This window comes from Dasypus novemcinctus, chromosome 20, assembly GCF_030445035.2.
Source record: "Dasypus novemcinctus isolate mDasNov1 chromosome 20, mDasNov1.1.hap2, whole genome shotgun sequence".
Classification (NCBI taxonomy): domain Eukaryota; kingdom Metazoa; phylum Chordata; class Mammalia; order Cingulata; family Dasypodidae; genus Dasypus; species Dasypus novemcinctus.
In genome coordinates this window covers 46,461,654-46,480,379 of record NC_080692.1, presented here as the reverse complement: position 1 = coordinate 46,480,379, position 18,726 = coordinate 46,461,654, and the positions used below count along the sequence as shown (strand labels likewise).

The window sequence follows — 18,726 nt, the reverse complement described above, 5'->3', positions numbered from 1 at the left end:
TGATTGAAGATAAAGCAATCTCTGGCCTGTAGCTGACTACTAGTGTTTCCAGGAAAGCACCAGAATAAAGCTAAATACTATCTGTGGATTGCAGAAGTCTTAAGACACAAAAGACCAAGGATGGCCATGGCTAATGTATTAGTTTTACAAAAGTGAAATCTCCAGTAAGAGTTCATTACAAAATATTGCAATTGAGAAGGCAATTTGGTTGTTTCTGTAACATGTAACACATTTTTAAGTATAACTGAAATTATGTGTAACAACATTATACTGTTGCCTAATATTAGGCAGAGCAATCCCAGGACATCTAATGGACAGTAAGGACATTGACAAATTTCTAGGAAGTTCATATAATATCTGGTGTGTGTGTGTATATATACATATATATAAATGATACTTTATCCACACATATATAACTGACAGGAAGGTAGAACACATCACATGCAATTTATAACACATTAAATAAACCTAATTATTTCTAGCACCTCTCTTTTTTCACAATGTGAAAGAACAAAACCTTCTACAGTGTTCTATATTGATTCAGGGTTTCTCTTACATTTTCCTCTTTCTCATCCTGCAGCAACCAGTTATTTTACTTTAGGACAAAACTACTTTCTTTTTTCTTAATAAAAAAATGTCATGTAAACCTTACATGTTTAAGTTACCAAAACGATCTTGAAAACTGTCTTCAGCTACAGCCTACAAAACACAATCACTGTCAAAACAAAACTTTTCCGAGTAATGACTCAATTTGGTTAAATGCAAGCATCTAATAAGATGTCAGAGCAGCTTATTGGATCGTTAAACCCGAATGTATTTAGGAAGAACATCTCTAAAAACAGGTGCTGTTTTTATACTTAACCTGGTAACTCAGAAGACAAAGCATTTTCCTTTTAAATTATCAGTGTTAAAGGAGTGAACAGAGAGAGGACTTTAGCTTCAAATGTTGAGCCATAAGTCAGAGAAACACTCAGAAATGCAGAAAGCCAAGCTCCCATACAGAAAACGCACTGGTTTATGTCGAAGAGCTAGCTTTCTGCCGTTACCACTGTTAAAAAAAAAAAAAAAATCAAGGTTTTCTGTGTATCTGGTAAACAGGCGATATTGGAATCATTTCTTTTAGAAACTTCTGAATATCAAAGAACGCCACCCCACTGCCCGCCTTGATGGAGTGCAGGAACCTCTGTCAAGGGCACCTCTGTCAAGTCTGGCCTTGTCTAAGCTAAAAGTTCCCTCTTCTGGCCACCGTAGCTCCCAGTTCTCCAGTATAAACCACCCCCCCCACCACCACCTTCTTTTTTAAGAAAGCCTATGAGGAACCCATTTTAAACTGCGTCTTTCAGATGCTCAGGGCTCACTTTCTTTACAAGCAATCTCGTTTTCAATGTCCCTCCTCCTTGAAATACAAATATTGTCCTTTTTAACTTTTTGCCTTGAAGGGACCTCTATTTTTGTATTGATTGTCATTTAAGTGGCAATCAGGAATTCTCATAATTTTTATTTATACTCATAATTTTTATTCCATTTTATTCCTAAACTTCCCTTTTGAAGTTGCTACAATTTTATGAGTTTTTATTTCTATTCTGATCCAGAGTTCTTTCAAAATGTTTAGCTAATTTCACAAGCTCAACTAGAGGAGGGACTCCTCACTCAAGTCTGTGTTTTAACCAACCCCCAAGGTCAGATTTAAGTCCACTGACCAATAGTGAGGACAACGCCCCTTCAAATCCCTCAAGTCCTCCCGTAAAAGATCAGACTTCGGTGAACGCCAAGACCTGGGACAATTGTTCCCTACAATCCCAGATGGATTTATCTGTTTTAATTACAAGAAAATTAGATTATTGACCAAGATTTTGAGGGAAAGCCTTTGGTATGGCTTCTAAATTCTTAGCAATTTGGCAGCCCTCTAGGGGAGCAGCCCTACCTACAGCATTTGTAAGGTCCCTTATATCATATTTTGGCTTTTCCCATTTAGCTGCATCAATCTTTTTTTTTTCTTCACCCAGTCTCAAAGCCATATATATAAATTCAAAAAGGTCAGGCAATCCTGGACCATAAGTTCCAATTAGAAATCTAAATTCCTCATAAAAATTTTTTTTGATCTGTTTTAGGGTTGGGAACTTCCTCTCCACTTTTGACCAGGGGCTAAAAGGTGCCGAGCGCGCCATTCCAGCAGGCTCAGGAGGTCTGGGCTTACGGGCCCTGCCATGTTGTTCTGGACCTTCCGGGAGGGCAGCTGACTCGTGGGGAACGTGGGGCAGGCCAGGCAGAGGACACAAGCCAGGAGCCCAAGGGGAGCAGGAGGAGCAGCGCAGAACGCTCAGCAGCAGCCAGCCTGACTCTGCAGTCAGGTGGTCACCAAAGCTAGATTTTAATTTTTTTCTTTAGCTCACTGAAAAAATCCTTTAAGGAAGCAATTTTGGAAACAGATACTCCTTTGACTGATTCAGCACATCAATTCAAGAACGCATTCCATTGCTTCTGGAGAATTCTCAGTCCCATCTTTTCCACCTCCAAGGTACAGGACCTTGTCCTTGGAAAAAGTCATTACAGCTCCACGTGGCCCTTAGTTCCAGATATGCTGGAGGGGTCCTGGGAGGGTCTTTTTCACCCTCTTGAGAGCAGGTAGAGCCCCTAATGTTGTCAACCAAGAAACAACAAACTAAGCGTCAAGGCAACAGAGGCATTTATTTGGGGTCTGAGAGTTGCAATTTGGGGAGCACAGGTTCAGGTGGCACCCCAAATTGTGTCCCATCTTGGCATTTCCAGGCGAGAATTGTAAAGAAAAAGAAGAAAATAAGTTGTTAGTGGTTGCTGGGTGTTTGGGGTACTCCACACGTCCTTCAGGTTGGCAGTTGACTGAGTTCTCTATCTTGTGGTTTGTTTATGGTGTCTGGATGTCCTTAGGGTTTTTTGTTTGCTTTTTAATGTATATATTTATTTTTAAAAGATACACAGATTGCACAAAATGTTATATTAAAAAATATAGGAGGTTCCCATATGCCCCACTTCCCACACCGCCCCCTTTTCCCACATCAACAACTTCTTTCATTAGCGTGCTACATTCATTGCATTTGATGAGTACATTTGGGAGCACTGCTACACGGCATGGATTATAGTTTATGTTGTAGTTGACGCTCTCCCAGTCCATTCAGTGGGTTATGGCAGGACAGGTAAGGTCCTGCCTCTGTCCCTGCAACATCATTCAGGACAACTCCAAGTCCCGAAAATGTCCCCATATCACACCTCCTTTTCCCTCTTCCTGCCTTCAGTAACTCCCGTGGCCACTGTCTCCACATCAATGATATAATCTCTTCCATTGCTAGGGTCACAATAATTCCATAGTAGAATACCAGGAAGTCCACTCTAATGCATATTTTATTCCCTAATCCTGAGGCCCCTGGAATGGTGATGCCCACTCCACCTCTAAATCAAGAAGGGGGCTTAGATCCCACATGGCTGGTGGGTGGAGTTCTCCTGCTTGCAGCTGAAGACTCTCTCGGTTCCCTGGTGTGGTGGCTGACCATCTCACCTCCCTGCCTGCTGACCTGGGTAAGTCCACTGGACTGGAGAGTAGCGCTGCAGCTCCGCTGAGGCTCAGGGCCCAGCCGGCACACTGTCCTCAGGGCTTAGGAGCACTGCTGCTTGAGGTGTGCAGACTTTGCAGTTTGGGGCTGAGACTTGTTTAAGAGTAACCTCCAGAATAACCCCCAACTCCATTTTAAACCTCTTCGCCTTCGTGACTCTATTTCATGTGATTTCTTCCTACAATACCAAGCTTTCAAAGTCTGCCGCTTACCAAGAGGACTCAGTCTAAGGGAGATAAAGTTCTCAGGGAGCTCGACACAATTCGTGGAGCTCGCGACCCAAGAGGTGCTTGCCAGGGAACTCCGAGAGCCGGGGCCTCGAGCGGCGAGCAAAGGGCTCTTATGGGGACCCTCACCTCGCCCACCTGCCGTCGTCGAGTTCGGTGGCAGCCACCTCACACCCCAGCCTCGTCGCCCAACTGTCAAATAAAGGGCAAAGTTTAGGAACGTAGAAAAGAGAGACCATTTCTTTACCACAAGCAGACAATCTGCAAATTCAGGAGCACTCAAAAGCAGCGTCTTTTTACCCTAAGAGACAGCTTGTATAGTAAATACAATGAGACTGCACAAAGGAAAATATGAGGGTTATGCAAAAACAATAAGAAAAGCAAACCTTGTAAGGTAAGAGTTCTTAACCTATTTTTGTTCCACGGACCCCTTTGCCAGTCAGGTGAAAACCATGGACCCCTTACCAAGTCCTCACTATACTGTGTATTATTTAATAAATCTATCACACCTGCACCACACGTCCCCACAAGAATCATGGTTTGTTGAATTTCAATTCAAGCCCACGGGTCCCCCTGATTAAGAACCCCTGTTATAAGGGGAGGCTACTGATGAAAATTATTTGTTATCTACCCCCCCATCCTCCTCCACCCCCAGTTCTCAATAAAATCCTAGTTTCAGGGAAATCAAGGCTCAGTTCAAATAATGTCAGAACATTCTTGAAGTCATGTAAGCTCAGAGAGTCAGAGAAAGCCTGTCTCACAGATAACTTGTCTTAGGCATGTGTGAATAACTTCAACATATACAGACCAGAGAGCTTTTCTTTTAGCCACATATAGATAGGTTGGCCTTTGCTTCAGACATGTATGGACAAGTTGTCTCCAGGCCCTTGCCAATTTCTTTAACAACTCTTAGATGAAATGCATTTGGAGATTGGAAAGTTAGCATCATTTAATCCTTGGACAGCTACACCACCTCAATTCTTTGTGAGAATAAGATAATATGTGCTCCTCCCCATCACAACAAATGAATGCTATCAGAATTAACACTCTAGAGTGTGGGCTCACAAAGTGTGACCCTCCCATCAGTAGCATCAGCATCACTTGGAAACTTGTTAGCAATGCAAATTATCAGGCCCCAACCCAGACCTGAATCACAGAGGTAGGGCTTGCAATGGGGTTTGACACTGCTCAGAGGATTCTGATGCATGCTGAAGTGTGAGCAGCGCTGTGCTATGGTATTTGCATCATCTCAGGAAACAAGGATTAGTATTCATGATAATTGATTTTTAGACTCAAAGTGCATAACTGCATGCAAAGTGAACTATGGTTACCATTTGCTTCTACAGTAGGCCATCCATTCTTTCATGACAGCACGGAAAGCTTCCAGATCCACCTGCGGGTCTCTCTTTTCAGGATCAAGCATGTTCCACAGCTCCTCAAGGCCACTGTCTTCAGAATCTTGACTAGTTGTTTGTCTCAGGAATTCTATTATTTTGGCGACTCCCACTGAGCCTTAGGAAGAAGAAAAGAAATTAGTTTTGAAAGATGGGGAAAGACATTTTTTAAACTAAGGGCTTAACTTTTCCAGAAAACATGCCATAACCCTCACAGTGCTGTTGGGCTGGACTGGTATAAGGGAAGAGTACTGGCCTTAATTGAAGCCAACAGGAACTACCATCAAATCTTAACTCTGGAACTCACCAGCTGTGTGGCTTTGGGAAAATTACTCAGCCTTGCAGAATCTGTCTCCTTATTTGTGTGAGAGTAAGGATGATGCGTACCTCTCAGAGATGTTGTGGGGTTTAAATATGATGATAGTACATCATCAATAATCACTTGTAGTAGGTGAACAAAATGGTACTTTACCTTTGTTTCTCACTCTTTTCTTCAAGAGTATTTCATTTTTTCTCTGCCTAGATGAAATTTCAGTCTCAAGTAAGTACCTATTGTTAGATGCGGTCAGTCCTACTATCACATTCAGAAATTAAAATCATCCAGGGCCTATCTCTAAATGGGCGACCAATTGCAGTTCCTTGAACTACTCCTAGGAGCTCCACATCCACCTTCTTGCTGCTGGAGAACCTTCAAACTTTTATATGACCCTATTGGGCAAGACCAAGATGACCTCTTGCTGACCCAGTCTTACATTTGTTCCCCTCTGGTCCATGAGAAATCCTAATGCATCATTTGTCCAAAGAAGCTCTAGCAAGACAGACCTATCCTAAGCAGAAGCAATTCTCCTGGTGCTCGAGGCTGTCAGGTTACTCACACGCGTCGTGAACCAGTCCTCAGTGTCCCCTAACTTCAGGCAACACATTTCAAGCTCTCCACATGACCTGATGGAAGCTTCTGGAGACAACTTAGAGAAACTAGGAGCTCACGGAGCCCTTGCTGGCCTCTCCCCAACCCCGCACTGGCATGGCCTGGAGCCAGCCTGCACTCCCAGTGTGAAGCCCTGGTCCTGCTTCCAGAGGGAGCAGACTAACTTGTTCACGACTAGGTGCATGTATGTCTGTGCCAACCTGCCCGGTAGTGACCTGAATTGCTGAACCAGGACAGTCATCATAGACTCGCCATTCTGGAACTTGCCTTGTGCCTAGAGACGGCATATAGAACTCTCCTAGAGAGCACAGAGGGAAAACAGTCAAATAGCTGCAGCCTGGGGCAGGGAGGTGGGGGCTTGTTTGCTGGTGTGGAGTGGACAGTGTGATGCCTGGGACCAGGAGGAAACATGGTTTCCTGTAGGAAATGGGACATTTGGGCCTGTGGAAACAGTGGAAGTCCTAGGGGCACATGCTTGTATGCAGAGGACAAGATGCATGTGCAGAGAAGACCCTGTGCTTTTGCCCCAGACTATTCTTGACTGTTTGAAGCTCTGGGGACCCCAGAAAATCCTGTTCTTAAAAACTAATCCATTGCTATGCGTATAAACCTTGTGTAGGTTCATTCAAAGGCCTTTATTAGTTTGCATGACCCAGGGTGGGTCTTAATCCTCTCACTGGAGCCCTTTATAAGCAGAGGAATAAAAAGCCACAGATACTTGGAAAAAGCTGCAGAGACCAAGAGGAACCCAGTGGCTGAGATAGAGGGTTCCAGAGGCTGGAATCAGTGGCACACAGAGGCACGTAGAGAGGCCCCAAAAGCTTTTAGTAAACTAAAACTCTTATTTTGGGGACAGCTAAACTCTGAAGGAGAACATTCACAGAGCCAACTCTGCAATAATTGAGAAAAGTGCTTTTTCTCTTCTTCTTTATTTTTGTTTCTCATTCTTTTCTTCAGAAGTAATCTGCTTTTTCTCCACCTTAGATGAAATTTCAATCTCAAGTCAGTACTCCACTCCTAGCATTCAAGGAAATCTGTCTTAATACTAGATGGATACAACCTTAAGAAACAGATGTCTCAGTGTCTAAATTTCAGAAAGAATGCAATAAAATGTAAAAATATACAGTTTGTGGCAAAAGACTGCAAAACATACAAAAAACAGAAATCATGGCCCATGCAAAAAAAAATAAAATCATATCCAAGAGGAGAACAAGACCTATTTAAAGACTTTTAAAATATATGGTCCCAAATATGCCTCAAATAGCTAAACAGAAATATGGACAAAGAATTGAAGGAAAATCAGGAAAACTATAGATGAACACAAAGAGAATATCAATAAAAAGATAGAAATCATGAAAAAGAACCAAACTGAGCTGAAGAGCACAATAAGAGAAATAAAAATTCTCTAGAGGGTTTCAATAGAAGATTGGAGCTGTCAGAAAAAGACCCAGTGAACTTGAAGATAAGACCATTGAAACCAGTTTGTCTGAGAAGAAGAAAGGGAAAAATAAATGAAGAAAAGTGAATTGAGCCGCAGAGGTCTGTGGTATCCATCAAGCATACCAATATATACTTTGTGGTGGTCCCAGAAAGAAAGGAAAAAATATTGGAAGAAATAATGGTTAAAATTTTCCAAAGTTAACAGATATAATAAATACACATATTCCCAAAGCTCAATGAAAAAAAATAGCATAAATTCAAATAGGTGCAAATCACAACATATCATAACCAAACTGCCAAATGCCAAAGACAAAAATTTCTGAAAGCCACAAGAGAGAAGCAACATGTCATTTACAAGGGAGCCTCAATAAGGTGAAATGCCAATTTCTCATCAGAAACCATGAAGGTGAGAAGACAAAGTGCTGAGAGGGAAAAATTGCCAAAACAAGAATTATATATTTGACATAAATTCTTTCATAAGTGAAGGAGAGGGACTGTGGAAAGTTGCAGAGCATGAAGTTCTAGAAATCAGTCCCTCACCCAGAACAACAATTAAACAGGCAGGAACTGTCAGAATCCACTATTTTGAAACTCTGGAATCTAGTAGAACACTGCAGTATCCAGGGAAGAGCGGGAGGAAAAGTCTGTAAACACAGTAAAATGCACATCCCCCTTGGTGGCAACCATTGCCCATTCCCCATTCACTGCTCAGGGCTGGCAGCAGTGAGGTGCTCATTTCCATCCCTTGGCACAGCTTTCTGCAATCAGGGTGGAATATAAAGACCTACTTCCCCAAGCTCCAGCAGTGTGCAGTTTCCTCACTGATCACTGCTTTTGATGATCTGTCAGATGGCTGAAGGCTCAACTCAGAGGGCAGCCATTGTTCCAACCCATGCCAGGCAAAAGCAACAGAAGAGACTGAAAGACAGTACACCTCCTCAAAATGATGGGAAACAGTTAAAGGGCTGCACTTACTGGGTCATCAAAACACAGCTTCAAAGAACCAGAGGCTTCTTGGCTCCTCCCTCATTCACTCCCCAGGGCACTTTGGAGCCAGCGGGTGCTTCCTCTGTGGGTCTCTAACCTTGTTCTGGCTGAGAAAGACTGACTTGGGAAACTCCTTTCCAGTATACCTCCCCATCCCAGAATTTACCATCCAAGCAAAAGCAGCTTGAGACAGTGAGCACAGTGTAGGAAACAGTTGAGTGGGGTGGTCTAAAGCAAAGGCTTTAAGTCTTGCAGTGGAAAACCCAGGAGACAGGGAAGGTCTGTTACTTGGGGAGTAGAGAGGGCATTCAAACTCATGTAAACATGGGAACTTGTAAGGCAAGCACAAGCCCAGGACAAGACACAGGCCCAGAAAAGATAGGGAGGTCCCCGTACTTTGCATTCACCTTGGACTGACCTTCTTGATAGGATGGCTGAATCCTGAGGGAGAACAGCAGACAATGAAAAGCCAATTGGCAAAGTTTGTGAAAGGTGTTCTTTGTATTGTTTGGTTTTGTTAGCTCTAGAACTCAAGAAAATCTGACATATCAGTAATTGAATACAAACTCCAGAAACACGCAGCTCAAGAACTAAATCCCAGAGCTAACATTTTAAATATTAAAATGTACAGTGCAACAAAAGGTTAAAAGAAAAACAAAGAAATAGGGAATGATTGCCCATCCAAAGGAAGAGGATAAAAATCCAGAATATGCCAACAAGAAAAACAAACTGGATATACTAGAAAGGGACTTTTTATACAGAGAAAGAAATAAAGGATATCAGGGGAAAAATGACTGAACAATATAAGAATCTCAGAAAAAGATAGAAATTTTAAAAAGGAATCAAGCAGAACTACTGGAGTTGAAGACCACAATAACTGAAATGAAAAATACCAAGAGGTGTTCAACAGCAGGTTGAAGAGGGCAGAAGAAAGAATCAGTGAACTCAAAGACAAGAAAACTGAAATGAGTTGTGCTGAGCAGAAAGATAAAAGAATTAGGAAAACCAGAAACAGTTTATGAGGCATGTGAGACACCATCAAGCATACCAATATATGCATTATGTGAGTTCCAAAGGGAGAAGAGGAGGGAAAGGAACAGAAAAAATATTCAAAGAAATGGCAGAAAACTTCCCAAGTTGCCAAAAGACATGAATATGCACATCCAAGAAGGCCATCTAATAATAAACAAGAAGAACTTAAAGAGAAATACTTTCAGACATATGGTGGTCAAGATGTTGAATGCAAAGGACAAGGAGAGAGTTCTGAGCATTGCAAGAGAACTCTTTTATGTACAAGGGAGTCCTAATTAGATTAAGTGCTGACTTCTTATCAGAAACCATGGAGGTAAGGAGGCAATGCATTAAAATACATAGTGCTGAAAGAAAACAACTGTCAACCAAGAGTTTTGTATCAGACAAGGTATTTTTTCAAAATGAGGGAAAGATTAAGACATTCTCAGACAAACAAAAGCTGAGGAAGTTCATCACCACTAGACCTGCCCTATAAGCAATGCTAAAGGAAGTTCTAATTACTGAAAGGAAAAACAATAGACAGTGGATCAAAGTGGTGTAAAGAAATAAAGATCTCTGGCATAGGTAAACATTTTAGTAATTACAAATGCCAGAACTACTTTAATCTAGATTTTGGTATATATTCCAGCTCATATTCTTTACAGGGGTGAAAATGCAAATGCAGAAAGATAAATATGGTTCTTGGATATACAAAGTACAAAAATATAATTTGTAGATAGTGTACAAAAAAAGTGGGGAACAGAGGGAAATAGTAACAGTGTATGTACATGCTAAAGTTAAGTGGGCTTCATACAAAAAATGTATGTTATATATATATGTTACATATATATATGGGATGTTAAATTTTTACTCCATGGTATCCATAAAGAAAATATATGAAAAATATATCCAGGAAGAAAGGAACAAGAACTCAATATGGTATAATACAAAACGTCAAAGTCATTTGAAAGTAGATATTAACCAAAGAATTAAGACTCGAAAAAGGTATGACTTGCAAAGACTCAATAGTGAAATGGCAGAAAAAAAGTCCTGCATTATCAGTAGTTAATTAAATATAAATGGAATAAATTCTCCAGCCAAAAGGCAGATATGGGCAGAACTATATGCCCATATAGTTCTGAACTATATGCTATATAAAAAAGACTCACCTTAAATTCAAAACATAGCAGGTTGAAAGGGAAAGAATAGAAAATTATGTACCATGCAAATAGTAACAAAAAACAGAACTGGGATAATTGTACTAACATGAAATTAGAGAGACTTTAAATCAAAAACAGTCCAAGGGACAAGAAGGTAATTATAAACTGATAAAGTGGTCAATTCAACAAGAAGACATAGCAATTATAAATATCTATGCAATAGCATGGCCTCAAAATACATGAAGAAATATTGACAAAATAGACATTTCTCATTGAAGGGGAAAATAGACAACTCTAATTAATAGCAGTCGACTTTAATATACCACTTTTGATAATGAATAAAACATCTAGATGGAAAGCCAATAAGGAAGTACAAGACTGGAATGCTGCTCTAACACAACAAGCCTTAAGAGACATATTTAGAAAAAGTATCCCTAAGAACAGAAGAATACACATTCTTTTCACGTACACATGGATAGTTCTCAAGGAAGGACCATATCTCAGGTAACAAAACAATTCTCAATAATTTAAAAAATACTGAAGTCATACAATGTTTCTCTTCTGACCACAATGGAATGAAATTAGAAACTAATAAAAGAGGGGAGAAAGGGAAAATTTGCAAATATGTGGAAATTTTTTTAAAGTACTCTCCAAACAACCAATTGGTTAAAGAGGAAATCACAAGGGAAATTAGGAAATATCTTAAAGCAAATGAAAACAAAATGCAACATACCAAAACCTATAGGAAGCAGCAAAGGCAGTGCTGAGAGGGAAATGCTGACATTAAAAAAGAAGAAAATTTTCAAATCAGATATCTAGTTTGAAAACTGGAAGAACTAGAAAAAGAGTAACAAACTAAACCCACATTTTAAAAGAAGGTAGGAAATTAAAAAAGATTAGAGTGGAAAAAAATGAAATAGAGAATCTTCTCTAAAAAGTAAAATTGACAAAACTTTAGCTAGACTGATGAAGAAAGAGAGCACACAAATGACTAAAATTAGAAATAAGAAGAGGGACATTGTTGCCAACCTGAAATAAAAAGGACAAGAGGATAGTATAAACAATTGTATGTCAATAAATTGGATAATGTAGATGAAATGGGCAAATCCTAGAAACACAAAAACTATCTACACTGACAAAGGAAGAAACAGACGATCTCAACAAACCAATGAGTAGAAAAGAGTTTGAATCAATAATCAAAAACCTCCCAAAAATAAAAAGCCCAAAACCAGATGATTTCATCAGGAATCTTACCAAACATTCCAAGAAGAATTAACACAAATCCTGTTTAAACTCTTCCAAAAAAATGGAAGAGGAGAGAACATTCACTAATTCACTCTCTAAGGCTAAAGTCATGCCCATACCAAAGCCAAAGATACCATGAGGGAAAAACTATTTATCAATATCTCTCATGAATATATATGCAAAAATCCTCAACAGAAATATTATCAAACCAAATCCAACAGCACATTAAAAAAAATTGTACACCATGGTTCAAGTGGGAGTTATCTCAGTTATCCAGGGGTGGTTCAACATAAGAAACTCAATCAGTATAATATGCCACATTAACAGAATTAAAATAAAAACTCTTAATCATCTCAGTTGATGTTGAAAAGGAATTTGACAAAATCTAACCCCCCATCTTGACATAACACTAGGAAAAATAGAACTAGGAAGGAAATTCCTCAACAGATAAAGGGCATGTATGAAAAACCCACAGCTAACATCATATTCAATGGTGAACGACTGGAAGCTTTCCTTCTAAGATTAGGAACAAGTCAAGGATGCCCAATGTCTCCACTATTATTCAACATTGTACTGGAAATTCTGACCAGAGCAATTAGGCAGAAAATAAATAAAAGCATCCAGATTAGAAAGGAAGAGGTGAATCTTCCAAATTTGTGGATGACATGACCCTATATATAGAAAATCCTGAAAATTCCACAACAAAGTTCCTAGAGCTAATACATGAATTCAGCAAAATGGCAGGTTCCAAGATCAGTAGTGTTTCTATACAGTAGCAATGAACAATCAGTAGAAGAAATCCAGAAAAAAAAAATTCCATTTACAATAGTAACTAAAAGAATCCATACCTAAGGAATAAATGCAACCAAGGATATAAAGGACTTACAGACAGAAAACAACTAGACATTGCTAAAAGAAATTTTTTAAAGACGTAAAATAAATGGAGGGACATTCTGTGTTCATGGACTAGAAGACTAAATATTGTTAAGATGTTAATTAGACCAAAAGCAATTTACAGATTCAATGAAATCCCAATAAAAATTCTAACAGCCTTCTTTAAAGAAATGGAAAAACCAATCATCAAATTTATATGGAGGACTAAGGGGCCCCAAATAACAAAAACCATCTTGCAACAGAAGAAAGAATTTGGAGGACTCACACTTTCTCCTCTTAACGCTTACTGCAGAGCCAAGTAACCAAAACATCATAATATGCAAGGTTACCTGTTTAAGATGCTTAAGGGGGTGTGTGTGTGTGGGGTGCATCTGACACAGGGCAAGCTTCTAGGGAGTGTGTGAGTGCTCATTTTGTCATAGTGGGGTATATCATTGGGTGGAGACCCATACAATGAGAATGAAGGTATACCCACATCATGGGGAGGACTGATGTTCTCAAACAGAGGGAATTGTATCTCTTGAGAGAATTGGTGGCTCCTAATAGGTTAAGGCAGTCAAGTATGTCAAGCCCTCAACATTGTTGCAAGTATCTCTGAATATGGTCCTTCAAGTAATAAAGATTGATTGTCATGGTGGGCCCTGAGGGGAGGGGGAAAGAGGTGTTGAATAGATGGAATCAGTGTAACTGTGGGGCAATTGAAGTGTTCCACAAGATCATGCAATGATGGATATAGGACATGTTAAATTACACCAAAAATGTATGAAAGTCTATAGGCTAAAATATAAGCCATAATGTAAAACATAACTAAAAATTTAAAAATTTGTATAGTTGAAAATATAAACCATAATGTAAACTCAAATGGAACCATGTTTGAAAGCTATTGTTTCAATATCTGTACATCAGCTACAGCAAATATAATATGAACATGTAAAAAGATCATTGTTGGGGAAGGGACAAAGGGTTTGATGTTGGATATGTGGAAGTACCATATATTGTATATGTGAATTACTGTGATCTAAAACTTATGTGAAGACAATAATTAGGAAAAAAAAAAAAAAAAGGATGTAGACACCTAGGAAGAAATGGAAGAAATTGCCTTGCCACTGTACATATAGGGCAACACCTATAACAGTGATGAAAGGCAAAATGTCAAAAACAAAGCTTTTTCATTGTTTCATTTTTTGATACCCCAATTTATTTTTCCTTTATTTTTCTAAATTACTATGTATTCTATATCTAACCTTTAAACCCATCACTATATTCCATTTTACTATTAATGGAACCTGGCAATATATTAGGCTTCCTTTTTAAAGAAATTTTGGACAACAGAGAGGTTCAACTATGGCAGGGAGGAACACTGGTGTGGGGTGTTATTGATAGGGGGCACATGGTTGGGAGGAAGTTCTCCAGGATATGTATACAGGGTACATAAAAATGTTTGGATATTTTTGTAGTGGTTTCAGTTAAAAATGACAACTGAGAGAGTGCAGAGTTCCTAGGCAAAGGAGCTCTATCACATTCCCCAATGGAATAGCAACAATCCTCCAAGTGCAATGGCAAAGACCAATAAAGACTAATGGTCCAACAATGAGCCCTTGATATTGATGGCTCCAATTATGAGCCTGTGTACCTGAAATATGAACTAGGCCTAGAGCTGCAGGGTGCCTAAGAGTTACCTCCTGAGAACCTCCATGTTGCTCAAATGTGGCCACTCTCTAAGCCAAACTCAGCATGTAAATGCATTACCTTCCCCCCAGTGTGGGATATGACTCCCGGGGATGAGCCTCCCTGGTGCTGAGCGATTACTACCAAGCACCAGCTAATGATGTAACTAGAAAAAGACCTTGAATAAAAGGGTCAACTCAGAACAGCAGAATATCTCAGCCTACATATAATATCAGGTGTTAAAAACTGCTTTTTGACCTTGGATAAAAGGGGGAAATGGAAAGGACAAAGGATTCCATATGGCTATGAGTCTCCAAAAAAGAGTAGGGCAGTCATCAGAGGGGTAATGCTTACACATGCCTCTGTAGGGTACCAGAGACAGCCAAAGTAGATAGAAACCCAGGTACTGGGTCTTCTGAGGGCTACAGAGACCCACAGGTTCTATGGTTTTGGTAGATTGTTCTGGAGTTCAGGGCATGTCAGCTGGTCTTACTTTGGAATTTGTGTTCCTGCGTATGATGGAGTTGGACTCAGATATGACCTTTGACACATGCCTCTTCTGTTACTCTTACTGGACCTGTGGTTGGTATTTGGGTTGGTATATACTCAGGAGACCTGAATCTCTGGACTGTCCATGTGACAGCCAGGCCCCAAGCCTCAGCAGACTTGCAACTCCTACCCTCTGGTTTATTGGACTTACCCTGGCCAGCTAACAGGGAGGTGAAGAAGATCAACCACCACACCAGGGAGCCAAGAGTGACTACGACTGCAAGCAGAAGAATTGCACCCATCATCTACATGGAATCTAAGCCCCCTCTTGATGTAGAGGGGGACTGGACATAACCATCCCAGGGTCCACAGGATGGAGGAATAGAGTATAGATCAGAGTGGACTTACTGGTGCTCTGCTGGGGAACTATTGTGATTAGTAAGGGAAGAAATTGTAATACTGATGTGGAGATAGTGGCCACGGTAGCTGCTGATGGTAGGGAGAGGGAAGAAGAGATATGATGTGAGTGCATTTTCAGGATTTGGAGTTGTCCTGGGTTGTGCTGCAGGGACAGATGCTGGACATTGTGTGTCCTGCCATGGCCCCCTGGGTGGAATGGGGGAGAGTGTAGACTACAATGTAGACCACTGTCCATGTGGTGCAGCAGTGCTCCAAAATGTATTCACCAGGTGAGTGAATGTGCCACAATGATGGAAGAGGTTGTTGATGTGGGAGGAGTGGGGTAAGGGGGATGGGGAGTGTATGGGGACCTCATATTTTTTTAATATAACATTTAAAAGAAAAAAACCCAAAACATCATAATAGTGGCAAAAAAGAAACATATAGACCAAGGGAATTGAATTAAGAGTTCAGAAATCAATGCTCACATAAATGGGCAATTGAATTTTGACAAGGGTGCCGAGTCTACTCAATCTGGAAAAAAATAGTCTCTTCAATAAATTGTGCTAGGAAACATGGATCTCCATTTGCAAAAGAATGAAAGTGGGCCCATATATCATACCATATAGAAATATCAACACAAAATGTATCATCAACTTAAAAATAATTTCTAGAACTATGAAACTCCTAGAAGAAAACATAGGGAAGAATCTTCAGGACCTTGTGTTAGGCAATGATTTCTTAGACTTTACACACAAAGCATAAGCAAAAATATATAAAAAAATAAACAGGACCTCATCAAAATTAAAATCTTTTGTTCAAAGCACTTTGTCATGAAATTAAACTAACAACTGATACAACGGGAGAAAAGATTTTGAAATCACATATCTGGTAAGGTTTTAATATACAGACTATATAAAGAAATCCTTCAACACAACAAAAAGACAAACAACCCAATTAAAATATAGGCAAAAGACATGAATAGATATTTCTCCAAATAAGATATACAAAGAGCCAAAAAGAATACGAAAAGATGCTCAATATCATTACTCAATAGGGAAATGCAAACCAAATTTACAGTGAGATATATTTGCTACCCATTAGAATGGCTACTATTTAAAGATCAGAAAATTACTAGTGTTGGAGAAGATGTGGAGAAATAGGAACACTCATTTATTACTGGTGGGAATATAAAATAGTCCAGCCACTCCAGAAGATATTTTGGCAGTCTCAGTAAATTTAGAATTACCATATGACCTGGCAATTGCATCGCTAGGTATATTCCTAAAAGAACTGAAAGCAGGGACATGAACAGATATGTGCACACAAATGTTCATAGCAGCATTATTCACAATTGCCAAAAGATGGAAGCAATCCAAATGTTCATCAACTGAAGAATGGATAAACAAAATGTGGTATATACACAATGGAATATTATCAGCCTTAAAAAGGAATGAAGATCTAATACATGTGACAACATGGATGAAAGGTGAAGACATCATGTTGAATGAAGTAAGCCAGGCACAGAAGGACACATACTGAATGATCTCACTGGTATGATATAGAGTAAGCACTGAGAGTCAAAATCTAGTACATACCGGCATACCTCATTTTATTGTTATTTGCTTTATTGCACTTTGCTAATACTGCACTGTTAACAAATGTAAAATTTGTGGCAACTCTGCATTAAGGAAGTCTACCAATGCCAATTCCCCAGTACCACGTGTACACTTCATGTCTCTGTGTCACGTTTTGGTAATTTTTGCAATATTTCAAACTTTTTCATTATTATTATATCTGTCATGGCAATCTGTCATCTTTGATGCTACTATTGTAATTTGTGTGGGAGGGCACCACAAATAGTGCCCATTTAACTTAATCAATAAATCAATAAATGCTGTGTGTTCTGACTGCTCCACTGACCCACTATTCTTACCTCTCTCTCCCTCTCCTTGGGACTCCTCATTCTCTGAGACACAACATTGGAATTAAGCTGGTTAATAACCCTACAATTGCCTCTACGTGCTCAAGTGAAAGGAGGAGTTATGCATCTCTCATTTCAAGGCATGTTGAAATCTGAGACAGCAGAAAGCTACACCTCTTGTACCAAACATTTAGCCAAATTATGAAGGCAAAGCAAAAGTTCTTGAAGGAAATGAAAAGCACTGCTCCAGTGAATGCACAGATGGTAAGAAAGTGAAATGGCCTTATTTCTGACATGGTAAAAGTTTGAGAGGTCTGGATGGAAGATCAAACCAGGGGAAGTGGACTTGGCCCAGTGAATAGGGCGTCCATCTACCACATGGGAGGTCCACGGTTCAAACCCCAGGCCTCCTTGACCCGTGTGCAGCTGGCTCACGTGCAGTGCTGATGCACGCAAGGAGTGCCCTGCCACGCAGGGGTGTCCCCTGCGTAGGGGAGCCCCACGTGCAGGGAGTGCACCCTGTAAGGAGAGCCGCCCAGCACGAAAGAAAGTGCAGCCTGCCCAGGAATGGTGCCGCACACATGGAGAGCTGACACAGCAAGATGATGCAACAAAAAGTAACACAGATTCCCGTGCCGCTGAAAACAACAGAAGCGGACAAAGAAGAACATGCAGCAAATGGACACAGAGAACAGACAATGGGGGGGGAGGGGAATGGGATAGAAATAAATAAATCTTTTAAAAAAAAAAAGAAACACATTTCATAAGGCTATAGCTACCATACATAGTGATTCCTCTGATGGATCTGGGCTAAGCTCAATGGAAAACCTTCTGGAAATGATCCACCATTCTAGATATCATTAAGAACGTTCATGATTCACAAGAGGTCTACATATCAACATCTTTAGGAGCTTGGAATAAGTTGATTCCAACCCTCATGGATGACTTTGAGGGGTGTATAAGACTTCAGTGGGGGAAGTAACTGCAGATGTGGTAGAAATAGTAAGAGAACTAGAACTAGAAGTGGAGCCTGCTATCTCACGCTGCTATCTCGTGATCAGACTTCAATGGATGAAGAATTGCTTCTTACAGATGATCAAAGAAAGTGGTTTCTTGAAATGGAATCTACTCTCAGTGAAGCTGCTGAGAACATTGCTGAAATGACAACAAAGAATTTGAACTATTACACTAAGTAAGCTGACAGAGCAAGTGGCAGGGTTTGAGAGGATCGACTCCAGTTTGGGGTAAAGTGCTATCAAGCAGCATCACATGCTACCGGGAAATCTTTCTTGAAAGGAAGAGTCAATCAGTGCAACCAACTTCATTGCTGTCTTATTTTAAGACATTGCCACAGCCCTCCAACCCTCAGGAGC

General features: G+C 40.0%; 1 protein-coding gene across 1 annotated transcript in view; it reads right to left on the bottom strand.

The window, feature by feature from the left end:
* Nucleotides 1–18,726, bottom strand: part of IRAG2 (inositol 1,4,5-triphosphate receptor associated 2) — a 131,077-nt gene that overhangs the window by 105,222 nt on the left and 7,129 nt on the right. Inside the window, exon 3 of the mRNA XM_023585047.2 lies at nt 5,146–5,326. Coding sequence (XP_023440815.2) covers nt 5,146–5,326 — 181 coding nt within the window. The remainder of the gene's footprint in view (nt 1–5,145; nt 5,327–18,726) is intronic.